General features: G+C 41.3%; 3 protein-coding genes across 3 annotated transcripts; 1 reads left to right on the top strand and 2 right to left on the bottom strand.

Annotated features, from left to right (window-relative positions):
* Positions 1 to 1,212: 1,212 nt before the first annotated feature.
* On the top strand, positions 1,213 to 6,733 carry LOC116253476 (uncharacterized). Its single transcript, XM_031628300.2, has 9 exons — positions 1,213 to 1,825; positions 2,908 to 2,950; positions 3,038 to 3,119; positions 3,295 to 3,340; positions 3,435 to 3,533; positions 4,391 to 4,459; positions 4,547 to 4,910; positions 5,131 to 5,285; positions 5,513 to 6,733. The coding sequence occupies exons 1-9, from the start codon at positions 1,292 to 1,294 to the stop codon at positions 6,428 to 6,430; spliced, it is 2,310 nt and encodes a 769-aa protein (XP_031484160.1). The 5' UTR covers positions 1,213 to 1,291; the 3' UTR covers positions 6,431 to 6,733.
* A 97-nt stretch (positions 6,734 to 6,830) lies between these two features.
* LOC116253477 (pentatricopeptide repeat-containing protein At5g40410, mitochondrial) lies at positions 6,831 to 11,196 on the bottom strand. The gene has a single exon (XM_031628301.2). It carries the CDS (start codon positions 10,875 to 10,877, stop codon positions 8,568 to 8,570), a length of 2,310 nt encoding a protein of 769 aa, XP_031484161.1. The 5' UTR covers positions 10,878 to 11,196; the 3' UTR covers positions 6,831 to 8,567.
* A 972-nt stretch (positions 11,197 to 12,168) lies between these two features.
* Positions 12,169 to 12,899, bottom strand: LOC116253479 (uncharacterized protein PAM68-like). Its single transcript, XM_031628303.2, has one exon. The coding sequence runs from the start codon at positions 12,849 to 12,851 to the stop codon at positions 12,249 to 12,251; it is 603 nt and encodes a 200-aa protein (XP_031484163.1). The 5' UTR covers positions 12,852 to 12,899; the 3' UTR covers positions 12,169 to 12,248.
* Positions 12,900 to 13,626: the final 727 nt, after the last annotated feature.

Below are 13,626 nucleotides of genomic sequence, written 5' to 3'. Positions count from 1 at the left end.
ATTATTGATTCTCCTCTCCTTCACCTTTGTTTGTGCCTGCCAATGCCATCTCCATCTTTTGTGTGTGTGTAGTTCTTCTATTGTTAAAACTACCGCAAATATTGAAGTAGATTCATGAAATATACAACTAGGTGTCTGAATTTGCCCTAATTTTTAAGATGAAGCACTCACAAAATGCTTCATTTGCCAAACTATCCCTTTGGACTTTTTCCATGATATCTCTCAATATTCAAGCTTGTTCCAGTCTAGATATCTCTAGATTTTATGTACCTCACTAGTGTTATGAAATGAAAATGATCAAAATGCCTCTACTGATTAAACAGCCTAAGCAAAAGAAACAAAAAGGTATAGATATAAAAATACCCATCTAAAATGACCAAAACCCATGGATTTAAAGTGTGGGAACATGGTTTTCTTTGTGGCGACATGAGTGCTTTGTGGGCTTTGCTTGTCTAAATGACGTGACATGCTGTTGATCAAAGCACTTGCTTTTCAGTGTAACTGTTGGAGAGAAAGTTGTGTGCACTGTGCGCATGGTATGATGTAAAAAAAGGAAAGGAATGTTGGTAATTTGTTAAAAAATATGTCCTCTATAATTTTTTTTATTTTTTTATTTTCATTTTTATTTGTACAAAAGTTTTTTTTTTTCAAGTGTGAACTAAAGGCATTTTAGTCATTAACCATATTGACATACAAAAACTGGTACACCAATATGACGCAAATAACCAGGTTCGCAACTGTAACGTTCTCACCCTTGTTGTTCCATACAACCAAGGGTGCAATAAAAATACATGGAAGATATATTCCATCAAATAGAGGATTAATACACAAGGCCTCTCATTTGAAGGGATTTTTTTTTCATATCTCTATTCTATTTATCTAGGACATTAACACAGAGGAATTACTCTCAACTTTATAAAGAACATGAAAATTTGATGGTATAGAATATCACATGTGCAAAAGATCTTCACATTTGATACTTGAAAGATTTGCGCATGACACTTTCATAGTTCTTGGCAAGTGGTTTGGTGAATTCCAATAACCTAGAGAAGGACGAGCACTTATAAGACATTTTTTGGAAAAATGCTAGGCTTATTTAAAATATTTAAACCTTTGAGCACTGAAGTGTGAAACTTAGTATTTGAGGTACCTACGTGTAAATGACTGAAAAGAGGAAAGGGCAAAATTTGGACCCCCTGGTTTTGGGGCGCGAGGGTCGCGGGAACGAAAGAGAGGGAGTGGGAAGCGGAGGAAAAAAAAGAAAAGGAGGAGAAAAAAACGAGGGAAAAGAATGGGGAAGGCCGTGGCGTCGGAGAAGCAGAAGAAGAAGAAGAAGGGCAGGCCTTCCCTTTCCGATCTCCAGCAGCGCAGCCCCCTCCCGCCGCCACCGCCTCCGCCTCAGCAGCGGCAGCAGAATGATAGGAAGCGAAGCCTTAGCCCTAGTCAAGCGGCCCACAACCCTAACCCTAAGTCAACCCCTCGCCGGATCACGAGAAGGTACGTCAGCCTTCTGGAGAGCAAGGAGGAGGAGGGAGAGGATGACGAAGAGAAAGAAGAAGAGGAGGACGACGACAACGACGATGATGACGATGAGCGGAGAAAGGAGAAGAAATTGAAGCTCGTCCTCAGATTAAATCGCTCGTCCCGACCCCGCTCGCCCTCGTCGTTGGGGAATTCTCGTGATAGGACGACCGAGGATGGGGCCCCTGGTTCCGACTCCAACGACGAGTCGGAAAGCGGGGAAAAACCGCCCAAGAAGCGGACGATCGACTCGGTAACCGAGATGGCGAAGCCCAATCTTGGTAATGGATCGGCGGTTGAGAGGGTGAGTGTCGTGGGGTTTCGGGTTGATCAGTGAGTTTCATTGCGTTCTGCGGTATTTTTGTTTCCACTTGATGGTTCCTTGAATAGACCGTGTTGATTGCTCGTCTTTGGCGCATTATTTTCTTTTCATTGACCATTGTTTGGAAGGTTCGGGTAGAAGGGGAGGATATTTCACTTATGCGGTGTTAACTTGAGATAAACGGAGAATTTTTCGCGCTTTTACACCGGCTGTTTTCTCGGAGGACTGTTTGAGATCGTCGATCTTCTGAATTTTCTACCTTGGCATGGAAAAAGACAAAACCCTTTATCAGAATCTTCATTATTATGAAGTTTAGATACAAACTCTGTCGTTTGGGAATCACAATTGTCATATATAAGTTGGGTCCTATCTAACACATTAGATCCATCGACAGCTTGAAAGGTAGTAGTGTCATGTCCTAGACTCTCTCTTTCTTTCCCTCTCCAACGATATGCTATAATATTCCACCAGTTATGAGATTCTATTTCGCAACCACAGCGTGGTCAGAGAATGAGGTGTCATTGACCATTACAGTTACTCCGTGTGCGTGTAAAATAATAAAGTTTTTTCTGTTGGATTTTCTGGATTCGTCTCGAAGCGCAAATAGCGTGCCAAGTAACTTGTAGCTTCTACGTGTTGTCGGCTCGAAGTACCTTTTTCTGGATTTTAATGTCCAGTTAGGGCACATAGATATCCCTGTGTAGATTTTTGGTTTTGGGTGCTTCACATACGAGGGATCGCACTATGGTGATTTTAGAAGCCAAAAAAGGTCTGTCCTCCTTAGTCACTTTTTCATGTTGTTCAGTACCTAAATTTCTAGAAAACATTTTTACTATTTTTATAGTAGTAGTAGTATCTGCACTGCTGTACTTATCTATCTTCACTCGCACTTTATCCGAATATATTCCGAGAAACGATTATGTGTCGCTCTTAATTTCGTCTTTGTTCTGTAGTTCGGCATTATCAGGGCTTTTTTTGTATCCCTTTTCTGAATTGTATTTGTTCCAGTTGTTTTTGCCCTTATGAATGTAATTGTTTGTTTGTTTGATTATCACTCTTTCCAGGTGGAAAAGGGAAAACATGACCAAAATGGAGATCGCACGACAGGTATGGCACTTCCAAATATATAAATAAATAAATAAATAAATAAATAATATATATACTCTGAAAATTTCTGCTGTTGGTTGATTTCAGGCAGAACGCCGCCTGGCTCTATCACCGGAACGCCTTTACCAAATGAAAAATTGCTGTTTTTTATTCTCGAGCGGCTTCAAAAGTATGTGAATTGTTCAGAACTTCAGATAGTTGTTGCTTGCAACTTAGATTCTTACATTTTATTGATTTCTTTGGTGTTCATTTTTTCTGGTTTGAGCTAGTTTTCTCATTCTATAATCTTTCCGCTTATCGTCGCTCTTTTCATTTCTCTTGTTTCATTTTTCGACGAACTGCAGAAAGGACACTTACGGCGTGTTCTCGGAACCTGTGGATCCTGAAGAGGTGTGTTTGGTTATCGAAGTGTTACTCTAGCTTCTGTATATTTGGTCGTATTTTTTGGTGTACTGAGAAACATTACCCTGTATGCTTTCACCAGCTACCTGATTATCATGATGTTATCAAGCATCCGATGGATTTCAGCACCGTGAAGAAGAAACTTTCAAATGGAGTTTATACCACCTTGGAACAATTTGAGGTTTGTCAAATAGAAGCTAATTTTAGTAACGAGGCCTTGTCCTTTCTGTAATTTTGCGGGATACTGTATTCGTTTTCGTATGTTACATTTAGCACTTGCATATAGACTTCGTGCTCTAAATGATTTTCATTTTCTCTAGTATTTATGTTGCTCAGAAGTTTAAATAATGCTAGTGGGAGATGTTTAGACATTCCGTCTATATTTAGCTGGTGGGAGATGTTTAGGCATTCCGCCTATATTTAGCTGGTTAGGTTGGTGGTTCTGTACGTTTTCCTTTTTAATTGATTTGTTGTTGAGTCGAAACTTGGTGACTGAACATTTCTGACCTAACTAACCTTGGGTTCGAGTTGGATTTTCTTTGGTTCATCATTCTATCGGATCCACTACGGATGCCCCTCAGTTTTCACTTGATCTATCTATAAGTGACGTGCATTCGTTCTAAAAGGGAAACAAATGAAAAACTGTTCTTTCATATGATCACATTCATGGTTGAGAGAATAGGTCCCTCTCTTTTACTTCTTATTTCGAGCGTGTTTATAATGCATGATCATCCTTTATATGCATACCTAGAAATCACACTATAGAACTTTTCTTGTAAATGCAGAAAAGAAAAATACTCTATTTCCTTTCTATGGATATGGGGGATGCCATCCTTCTCGAAAATGTTAAAAAAATGAGAATCTGCAAAGTAATCAGGTCCTCATGCCTTTCTAGGACGAGGCTGAAATTGGATTTCATGCTTTCAACTTTAGATAGGACAGTTGAGAGTTGGAACTGTGCAACATGATTACGGAATTTTCTATTATTTGTATAATGTCTTGTGACTTTAAGCCCGTAAATTTCTCGTCTGTGTGCAGAGTGATGTCTTCTTGATATGCTCGAATGCAATGCGTTACAATGCACCCGAGACCATCTACTTCAGACAGGTGGAGGCAACAGCATTCCGGATTTACTTGCTTGGACCACCATTTTACTTTTTCTGTTACCGAAATTTAATGTCCACTTTTTTGCAGGCACGGTCCATTCAGGAGCTAGCAAAAAAAAATTTCCAAAATATTAGACAAAATAGTGACGGTACAGAGCAAGATTCCAGACCTCAGAGGGGCAGACCTAGCTTGTTCAAGAAATTTATGCAACAATCTGCAACCAAACCTTCCGTGGAACCAGCTGCTTCTGATTCAGATGCTGCTGTTGCTAACGCTGGAGGAGATAATTCCGCCTGCCGTAACATATTTAATAACACAAAAAGACCCTCTGTTTCTGAGAAGGTTTGTAGCCTTCCTGATGCTGTTGGAAGGGTCACACTGAGCTTTCGTGACAGTGACATGAGTACCTCTTTCACGGAGAATAAATTTATGAAAAATGATGAAGTTTCAGGTACGCAACTGCAAGTACATGCGGTTACATGTTTTCTCCTGGTTCGGTATTACTTCTTTGCTATTTAAGCTGACGTAGTATCGAGAGGGGAAATGGAAAGTCACATCCAGCACATTTTAGTGTTTACTTTTATGTTATTCAATCAGATGTAGCATCAAAAAGAAACTGCTAGTCACGTCAAGAATGGTTCATCAGTTTTCTCACTTTTCTCCCTTTTCAGGTGTCATGCTTAGGGTAATCAATGTGAAGCATGGGAGGAAGCCTTTTGTTTCAGAAGAAAACCGTCGTCAAACATATAATATTTCAAGTTGGTCAGCTAACAGACGTGATCCAGTATGGACTGGCCTTGATATAGAAAAAAGGCAACTGATGCCAGTAAGTCAATTAACAAGGTCCCATTCAGAGACTGTGAATCGGAATATCTAGCTAATTCGCTCTATTTCTTTTTCCTAAATTATCTCCCCTAGCTTCATTGCCACTAGGAATCATTTGGCCGGAGGACTTGGGCTCCGGCCTAAACTCTATATCTCTCGTCCAACAATTTCACTGAGATTTTCTAACAGCTTAATTTCGATTAATTGGTTGATACTGAATTGAATCAGGTTGGGCTTCACGTGGAGCATGCGTATGCCCGGAGTTTGGCAAGGTTTGCTGCAAGTCTCGGGCCAGTGGCCTGGAAAATTGCGGCTTGTAAGATAGAAAAGGTTCTTCCTCCTGGAATGGGGTTTGGGCCTGGGTGGATTGGAGAAACCGAAGCTCCACTCAGCAGAAATTCCCTCGTAAAAGTTTCGCCTTCTGTTGCTCTACCGACTGCTGAGTCAAAGCCTGACACTCCAGAGATGAATGTACCCCCTAAAAGGCCACTTGCTGAAGGCCATGTAAGCCCCAAGATCTCCCAAGGGCGTCCTCCAGCTGTGAATGAAAGTGCAAGTCTCTCGAGCAAAGGGAACAGTAACACTTCTTTCAGTCCTGGAATGTATAACACAAAAGTTCCTCTTCAGAATCATCAGAACTCGGGTGTTCAGGTATCTCCTAATGGTTTTATCAGCAGATTTGCTCCGCCGCCGATGGTGAAACAAGGTCACGTTAGTCCAGCTACTTCAGCTATCAGGCCTGGCAGACCACAGGGCAACGTGGGTTTAACAAGCTCAAAGGCTATTGCAGAGGCAATTGCATCAGCTCATCTGCTTGATGCGGCTTCTAGAAACAGCAACGCGACTGGCATGGTGCCGTCAAAGCTTTTGGAACCGCAGCAGCCCGGACTGGTGGATGGAAAGATCCTAACCCACGGTTCAAATAATACTATACCCGAATGCACGACAGAAGGACGTGATCGCAGTGATAACCAAGCTGGCTCTATGAATAGCAGCAATCAGCTGACATCGTGGCGAGGACCATCGTTCCATCAGAAACCTGATTCAACTCCACCAGATCTAAACATTGGTTTCCAATCCCCGGCTTCTCCGGCGCGACAAATGCTGGTGGACACTCAGCAGCCAGATTTAGCCCTGCAGCTTTGAAGTGCCTTTTTTGTCTATTTATTGACAACAGCTTTAGTTGTGAAGTAGCTAACGAGGCCTTGACGCCCAGTTACAGTCCAGACAAGGTTTTAGTGCTGGGTGGACACTGATCTCGTATCCCGTTGGAGGATAGAGACTCGGGGTGAAGGGGCAATAAATAAGGTAGTATTAACTCATTGTGTTGTAAGATTAGCCATCTGTACAGTTAGCAATTCTTCAAACAAAGGTGGAATCATATGTGTATCATTCAAATTAATGATTTCCAGTAATGGAATATTTGAGGTATTTGAATGCGTGTGACCATTTTTTCCAAGTTCGTGGGCTGGTGAACCACTAATTATTATCAGTGGACCATGGTTCGTGCTCATTGTTGAGCTGCAGCGTCATTTTCAGTAGTGGCTAACGGCACGCAGAATGCTAAAATCGACTCGTGACGACAAGGTCTCAAATTCATACTGCGAAGGATACGTTTCCTCAGGAAGTCACGTGTTGAAATGAGGAATGCCAGTCATCATATAAGAACAGAAACTCTCTTCCAGATATTGTTTATATTTCCTTTTCCAATGTCTCATGCTTCCGTCATTCTCGTGCGCGTTCTGCTTTCTCCATCATTGTCGTGCGCGTTCTGCTTTCATGCTTTCGTGGCTTTAACGCAATAAATTTTCTTTTGCTTCAAATTGACAACTACAGTGTTTAGATTCCCTAGCAATATTGTGTAAACACGTTCATGATGTTCGCCAACGTTTTATCTTCTTCTCCTTCATTTATCATGCCAATTTCCCAAATTGCACAATTCATGTTCATCTCTCTTCAAAGGCATGCAGAAGCATAGCAAGTGCAGCTGAAAGCAGTCAATAAGCTAGTCTTCATATCTTGTTCATGAACATCGTCATCACTGGAGTCCCTCAAGGAAGATGTAGAAGTCAGTTACACTGATAGTCAAAATTGTCATCCATGGAGGAACAACAACGAGTTTCCCGACCAGAATGAAATGGTGGAGCCATCTGCCTGCAATTATCAGAATTTGCAGCATATAGTCGATGCTCAGACCTTTAGTTAGAGTAAAAGGAGGATCTGCATAGATGTATACCCAAGAAAGTGCGGAAATGTCCAATAATAAGAACATATATCATTGATTGTCAATAATATATGAAATAAACTCTGTATTGGGAGCTAGTCGGCTGGTTGGATCTTCGTGACTAGGGCCTCTGAGTCCTAAAATTATTTTGACAGCTCTAATGAGATGTTTCCAGCAGAAATTTCAACACTTCCTATGGTTCAAAGTAAATTTCTTGTCATAGAACAAATGACAACCTTACATGTTTTTGACGGTCCAGTCCTTGCATGTTTTTGGCGGTCAGGTCCTTACGTGTCAGCAGAAATTTCAAGACATTCCCATGGACCAAAGAGAGTTTCTTGTCATAGAACAAATGATGATCCTTACAGCAGTATTGACCCTCATCAAAGAGGAAAGCACCAATAGAAAGTTGAGGTTTGAACTTCGAGTGAAACTCACTGTACAGCTTTATGTTTCACTCTAAATGCAGATATAAGACGTTCTTCCTCATGATTCTTCAACTCTTTGGAACATAAACAATGACAGTATGTTAATGATCCTTCTGATCTTATCATCTAGGTATTTATCAGAGGGATCAAAGGACTTCATAGCTTTCTCCCCCTTTGATACTCCAGGCTCACCGAGACATCAGCAGTGGCAGAGGATGTTAATGACCGTTGTGACCAAATCAACTGTACGCTTTCATGTAAAGAACGTCTATCAAGTTGGTTCTGCTTCAGTAAGTCTATTCTGTCAAAAAAAGGAGAGAGTGTACATCTGTTTGAAACATTTCTCACGTGATTGTTTTACGTCTTTGAGCCCGCATCGACCCTTTGATTAGATCATGACAAAAATCTGATTGTTGCGAGTAACATATCAAGGCCATTTCATGTTCTTCTGCTTGATCACCATTTCCTTTCCTCTTTGATCACCATTTTTGGCTTGATCACCATTTTCGACTTGATAGGTCCAATAATTCTTGCATGCTGAAATCAATAATTTCAGGCAACTATAACAAAGATTCAAACAGTTTGCTCATTGGCCAACATACCATCCAAAGAATAATCCATTTGACAGATCCTACCAATAATCGCCACATGAACAGGACCCATCTGCAAAATGATGAAATCGTTTACAATCTCTAACAATGATCAAGCGATTTTCGATCATTGATATGAATTTTGCTGCATCATGACAGTCACCGCAGATCCTAAGGTTTTTGGTGATCATGATAGGAACTGCAGCATCGGTGGTCAAAAGTCCAAAAGCAATAGCTAGTTTCTCACTATGACTATACAGCATATCTCCTTTCAATTCTTCATCAATATCATGAAGCACAAACTCTGTCTTGGGCACATATCCTGCTGCCATCATCCTCTTAGTGAGGTCTTCTAATTTTGCATATATCTTTGCAGAGTCAGGATGGGACCTATCAGCCACTGAAAACGTGTGGATTTTATTGTTGGATTCAATAACACTATATCCAGTGTTCTTCTTCAGCCTTCTTTGCTTCATCAATGCTCTTACTTTTGACGCATCATTCCATTGACCAGCTGCAGAGTATATATTTGATAACACAACGTAATTTCCAGGATCTAGAGGATCAAGCATGAAGAGCTTTTCTGCTGCTACTCTCCCTATCTCAATATTATGATAGATCCTACAAGCACCAAGTAATGCTCCCCATACACCAACATTAGGCTCAATAGGCATGCTCTTAATCAGATCATATGCTTCAGTCAAATGGCCGGACCTACCAAGAAGGTCAACCATACATGAATAATGATCCATCCGTGGTTCAATCCTGTAATCAGTGGACATTCTATTGAAGAATCGCTTGCCTTCTTCAACAAGTCCAGAGTGACTGCATGAACTAAGAAGATGAGTAAAGCAAACATGATCTGGACTTATGCCCTCATTTAGCATCTTCTCAAAGAAGTGGATGCACTCATTTCCACGTCCATGAATTGCATATGCTGAAAGCATGGCAGTCCATGCTATTAAATCTGGAGCTGACATTTGATTGAAAATGGACAGTGAAAGATGCAAACCTCCAGATTTTGCATATGCATCTATAAGTGCAGTGCTGACAAACATGTCAGCTTCAAACCCACTTCTTACAATATATCCATGAACTGCATTTGCTAATCTTGGAACTGCTAACTGTGCACAAGCCTGAAGTACGCTCACGACAGTGACATAGTCGGGTGATGCCACATCTTCTCTCCTCATCTTAATGAATAGAATAATTGCATCCCCTGCAAAGCCATTTTGATTGCAGATCGCCATAATTGAATTCCATGATACAACATTCTTTGTCTTCATCGTCTCAAATACACGAAGAGACAAATCCAGGACCCCACATTTCCCATACATTGAGACAATGGAATTGACCACGTTGACATGAGAATACAGGGCAGTTTTGATGCTGTAACCATGTAAGCTCATGCCAGCAGGCACAGCCTTCAACTCTGATAAAGCCGGAAGAATTGAAACAAGTGTTGACTCGTTGGGTTTGAAGTCTGATATTGTCCTCATCCTCCGAAACTGAGCAAACCCATCATAGTAAAGCCCACTGTTTATGCATCCTGTAAGAACCACATTCCATGAGACCAGATCCTTGTTTGACATCTCTTCAAACAGTCTAATGGAAACATCAACAGCACCACATTTCATATACATGTCTATAATTGCAGTTTGAACGAAAGCATCTACCTCGATTCCTGATGTTATGATGTGATCGTGTATGCGTCTGCCTTGTTCAATGTCTCTAAGACAAGCGCAAGCATGAAGAACCTTTGCCATGGCTATTCTCGTGCATTCCAATCCACCCTCTATCATGCGCCAAAACATGTCTAGGCTAGTCCTGTGACATCCACTCCGTGCGTACTCGACAATCAACGAATTCCACGACTTTGAGTCTCTTTCAGGCATTTCGTCGAACAGTCTGCGTGCATCTTGGACGCAACAAAGCCTCGCATACATCGAAACCATCGAAGCACTGACAAACACCTCTGATCCAAGACCAAACTTTATCACGTCGCAGTGCACTTGCCTACCATGAATCAGGCTCTCGCACGACTTGGGCAGTGAAGAGAGCGTGCAGGCGTTGGGTTTGACACCATAGGAGCGCATTCTGCAATATAATAGCAGTGACTCCAGCAGGTGCCCAGCATCGCAGAGCCCTCTGATTGCGCTATTGCATGCTAAGGAAGAAACAGGTTCGATCCCATGGAGCAACAAGCGCGCGTAAGCCGAGAATCCTTGAGTGGTGCAGATTGTGATCAATTTGATGACGTTGGGATGGTGGTGAGCTCCTCCTGAAACAAGCAAACGGGCGTGTAGTTGCTTGCATTGAGATATGGAGGTCAGAACGACACGAGCATGCATTAGTTATGGGCCTTATGGCCGACGTCTCTCCGGGGAGAGGGAGAGATAGAGAGTGAGGTGGGGAGGGGCCAAATGATCTCGAGCTTACTGTGGTGCATTCGGAAAACCAGTTAGGTTCTGACATATGGTGTTGGGATTTTATTTGTTTTGCAAACGCTTGACTCACATTTAGAGATAGGAGAGAGATAACTGGAACAGACCGAAGCTTCCTTTCTCCCTGCCGCCGATGTGCAGGGATGATTTTAGACTTGATGGAAACAGGCAATCCTTAATTAGATTAGAGTGTCACACACGTATTCTTTGCAATACAGAAAAGCAACGCTCACAAGAATCGATTTGATAACCAGAATAGTTTGACCAACTACACTACGTCCCTCAAGACCATCGTAAAATAGAAGACCAAGCCTCTTTAATATTACTTGTCCTTTGTGGTTTTTTGTTTAACCTATAATTTGGATTCTGTTTAAGGAACATGGTTTTCATGAAACATTAGATTAAAGAGGATATCGACATTCTCACTGCAGTGTTTTCAAGATCCACCTCAAAATGTGGTCTTTATGGAGTTGATGTGGATATCCACCACCCATACTTCATGTTAGAATTGGAAACTGCATGTTTTTGTTAACATAATTTTTATATACACGTATAATGTATTGAATCATGCGGTAAGTTGTTTAGCTTTCACGTCAGTATAATATCATGGTAAAGTTCTGGACATTGTTAAGTGATGAAGTTGGCGGATCGTGTTTTCAAGCAAACGTTGGACTTCGTTGACGATGAAAGTTAGGGATCTAAAATCTAAGGAGATGGCGTGGTATAGTTTTGCTGACATAGCAAGAAATACATACGAAAATCTATAGTTCATCAGATCAAGAATTTTCTTGTGTCCGTATATTCTGACGTTATTTTTTAGATCCCAGGATGATACTTGAATGCAAGGAACTCAAAAAGAACACTTAGCTCATTTGCTTAGAAGACGCATGGATTGCATTTGGAGTCACATCCCTTCTCCCTTACCAAAGCTACATGGATTTGGTAACTAAAACCATCTTAAACCCACAATTCTAAAATTCAGTTTGTTAAATCTACAGAATAAAGGTGGGGTCACAAAATGCCCCTCAAGTCAGACCTAAGATTCATACTTGGGATTCCCAAGGTTTAATCTAAGACACAAGGAGAAAACTCTGAAAGTAAATGCATGGATTTCAAAATCTAAAAACCTAAGTTTAGACAAGATTAGATCAGACACGAGATACATCAAACACCACCCAAGTAGTTTGCTCCTTGAAAATAACTAGCAAAAGGTGTAATTTCTCATTATCATATGTGAATCTTTGTACAAAAGAAGCAAGGACATGGCAGAAGCATCATCTACTTAACATTGGTGGTGCCCTCATCCTCCTCCCAAAGCATAGGCCAATTCTTCTGGGCTTCTTCCCAACCCAGCAGTGACCCTTCTTTCTCTGGGTCCCAACTTGTGGACAGAGTCCCATAAGCTATTCCAAGAGCTGATGTGCCAAACCCAATCAATATGACCATGAAGGGAACCCAGAGAGGCACATCCAGTATGTGGTTGCTCTTGACCCTGTCAAGCAAGTACAGCAACCCCACTCCAGTAGCCATTGGTGCCCCCACATAGAACAGGATCCGCCTGATCATCCTCTCAAATACCACTTGTGGGATTTCATCATCATCCTCCTTGTTGCTATTGCCGCCGCTGCCACCACCGCTGATAGTGGTAGTTCTAGGAGGAGGAGGAAGCTTCTCCTCTGCAATTTGGCCAAAGCCTTTGCCTGCATTGGCTCTCAGTGCTACAGTAATGCGCCGTGTTCCACTGCATGGTGAAGCTCCTGCTGCAAAGGGTGTAGAGAAGAGCTGCCAACAGCATGGCTGTTGCTCTTTCTTGCTTGCAGCAGCTGCTGTTGTGAAAGGCAGTGAGTGCAGGGGAAGGAGCAGAGATGCTGAGCCCTTCATGGCTCCATTCAGGGTGCTCGAGATGTGGGAGTGGTATTGGTGTATCCATATAGGATTTGCTTGCTTTTGAATCTTATCTGAATAAGAAAATTGAGTGGTTGTGCTTTTTCTTTCTTGCAGATTGAATTGACATCTTGAGGATATTTTTGAATAGGAAATGTTCATATGGGGACCCACATGTTGGTTATAATCTCAAATGATGGGCTTGATTTTGTCATTTTTCTGATGCATGCCAAAAGTTTATTGGCAACTGCCGAATAAGAGGTTCAAGTTTGATCTCATAATCCTAATTTTCCAAGAAAGAAAGTGATGGAAGATGAAGGTAGTAATATTGTTTCGTTAAGTATTAACCTGAGCTATGGGACCATGGTAAAAATAGACCATTAATTAACAATCTGTCAAGAAAACTAAGACTCTATAGCAGCAACTAACAAAAAAATATAGCAGCAATTTCTCTGCCCTATAAATCTCGAATGCCTTTTAGAGTATCATAATAGAAATTTAAAAGAACGAAATAGAAGCAAGCAGACAACTGTAAAGATTAGCTAATTTAACTGCAGAACCAGTTACAATCTATAGCCCACACTCTTTCTTCGTTCAAATCTATGGCTATATTTCCATATAACATGCCAAAATGTGCCTTTCTCTCTCTCCAAGAGCATGAGAAAGATCTGAAAGTTTTTTCGTAAATTTTGAAAGTTTCATAAGGTAATGTTTTCAGAAATCAACTGCTCTTATGAATATCTAGGTGATGGCTAAATGTATGCATTCAGCT

This window comes from Nymphaea colorata, chromosome 4 (assembly GCF_008831285.2).
Source record: "Nymphaea colorata isolate Beijing-Zhang1983 chromosome 4, ASM883128v2, whole genome shotgun sequence".
Taxonomy (NCBI): Eukaryota; Viridiplantae; Streptophyta; class Magnoliopsida; order Nymphaeales; family Nymphaeaceae; genus Nymphaea; species Nymphaea colorata.
Note: the sequence above shows the minus strand (reverse complement) of the source record. Positions and strands in the feature narration are given on the sequence as shown.